This window comes from Centruroides sculpturatus, unplaced genomic scaffold, assembly GCF_000671375.1.
Source record: "Centruroides sculpturatus isolate CEXI.00-Female unplaced genomic scaffold, Cexi_2.0 scaffold288, whole genome shotgun sequence".
Taxonomy (NCBI): domain Eukaryota; kingdom Metazoa; phylum Arthropoda; class Arachnida; order Scorpiones; family Buthidae; genus Centruroides; species Centruroides sculpturatus.
This window is the reverse complement of record NW_019384547.1, coordinates 507683-509110: the sequence shown is the minus strand read 5'-3', so window position 1 is coordinate 509110 and position 1428 is coordinate 507683. Positions and strand designations below refer to the sequence as shown.

The 1428-nt window shown below is 31.3% G+C and overlaps 1 protein-coding gene across 1 annotated transcript in view; it reads left to right on the top strand.

The window, feature by feature from the left end:
* Nucleotides 1–972, top strand: part of LOC111623533 (patched domain-containing protein 3-like) — a 4495-nt gene extending 3523 nt beyond the window's left edge. The window contains exon 5 of the mRNA XM_023366137.1: nucleotides 23–972. Coding sequence (XP_023221905.1) covers nucleotides 23–972 — 950 coding nt within the window. The remainder of the gene's footprint in view (nucleotides 1–22) is intronic.
* The last annotated feature ends 456 nt before the right edge of the window (nucleotides 973–1428 follow it).

The window sequence follows — 1428 nt, the reverse complement described above, 5'->3', positions numbered from 1 at the left end:
GTCGTAATTAACGAAACTTTAGATTATTCTAATCCACGAGTTCAGGAGTCAGTTAATGATTTCATGCAAAAATTTCACACAATTGAAAATATAGCCGGAAAGGAGTACGAACTTTCTTGGTTAAAATATTATAAGAAATTCCAAAATCATCCCATTTCGAAGTATTCTTTAAGGGGTTACGATCTGTCTCAGAAGGAAGATTTTATGGATGCACTTAAAAATATTTTCTTAAAATTCACAGGAGCCAAACAATTTAAGAATGACATCATTTTTAATCACAATTACACTGATATTGTCGCCAGTCGCTTTTTATTCTTAGCGAAAGATGTTTCGAATAGAGTAACCGAATTCAATCTATTAAACGATTTATCGAAAATAGCCGAAGAAGCACCATTTTCCGTTGTACTCCATACAGTAATAACACCTATGGTCGAACAAGGAGTCGTTATCAAACAGATAACGATTCAGCTGTTCTGGATCACTTCCCTGTTAATCTTTGGCATTTTTGTGTCTTTAATACCCAATTTGCATTGTGCTCTTATCGTCGCTATCTGTGTCGTGTCCATAACAGTGCAGACGATCGGATTCATGTCTTTATGGGCAGTCAATTTGGATATCGTGTCTCTGATTATCTTGACTCTTTGCATCGGATTTTGTGTCAATTATCCTACTCACATATGCTATTGTTTCATCAATTCATCACAGCCAACGAATGAAGAAAAGTTAAAGGATAGTTTATGTCACGTAGGTTTTCCGTTAATTCAAGGGGCAATATCTACTGGATTAGTATTGTTAATCATCGCTTATTATAATATATTTGTATATACAACTTTCGTTAAAATCGTTTTCGTAATTGTACTGCAAGCTACATTTCACGCATTGTTTGTTATTCCTACAATCATCTCGATAACTTCGTTATTTACAAGAGGATGCCAAAACAGCAGAGAATCCACATTCTGTGGGTGCACGTAGATGTTATTATTTATAAATGTATGAGTAATTAAAAGCCTAAACATATAACGTACAATTTATGTAATTTTCGAGTAAATTCAATTTTTGAAAATGGGCATATCTAAATAGAATTCAATATTTCTTAAAGTTGCTTTTACGATTTACAGTATTCTAGACGTTTAAAAATTATCATTATTTGTTTTGCATGAGAATATTGTACTGGTTTATATGATTTGTAACAGCATCATAGTAGATATTTCATACTGCTTGGAGATAGTAAACTACAACAATTACTTGCACTCCAGAATTTTGATGGAGCAACGGGCTAATAAAGATGAAGCTGTTGATTAAATTATATTTGTTTCTTAGTTCATAAACTAACTATTACATACAATTATAATAGCAATATCTTGTTAATAATAAAAGAATTTCTTTTCCACAATATATATATATATAAAAAGTATAAAAACATTTAAA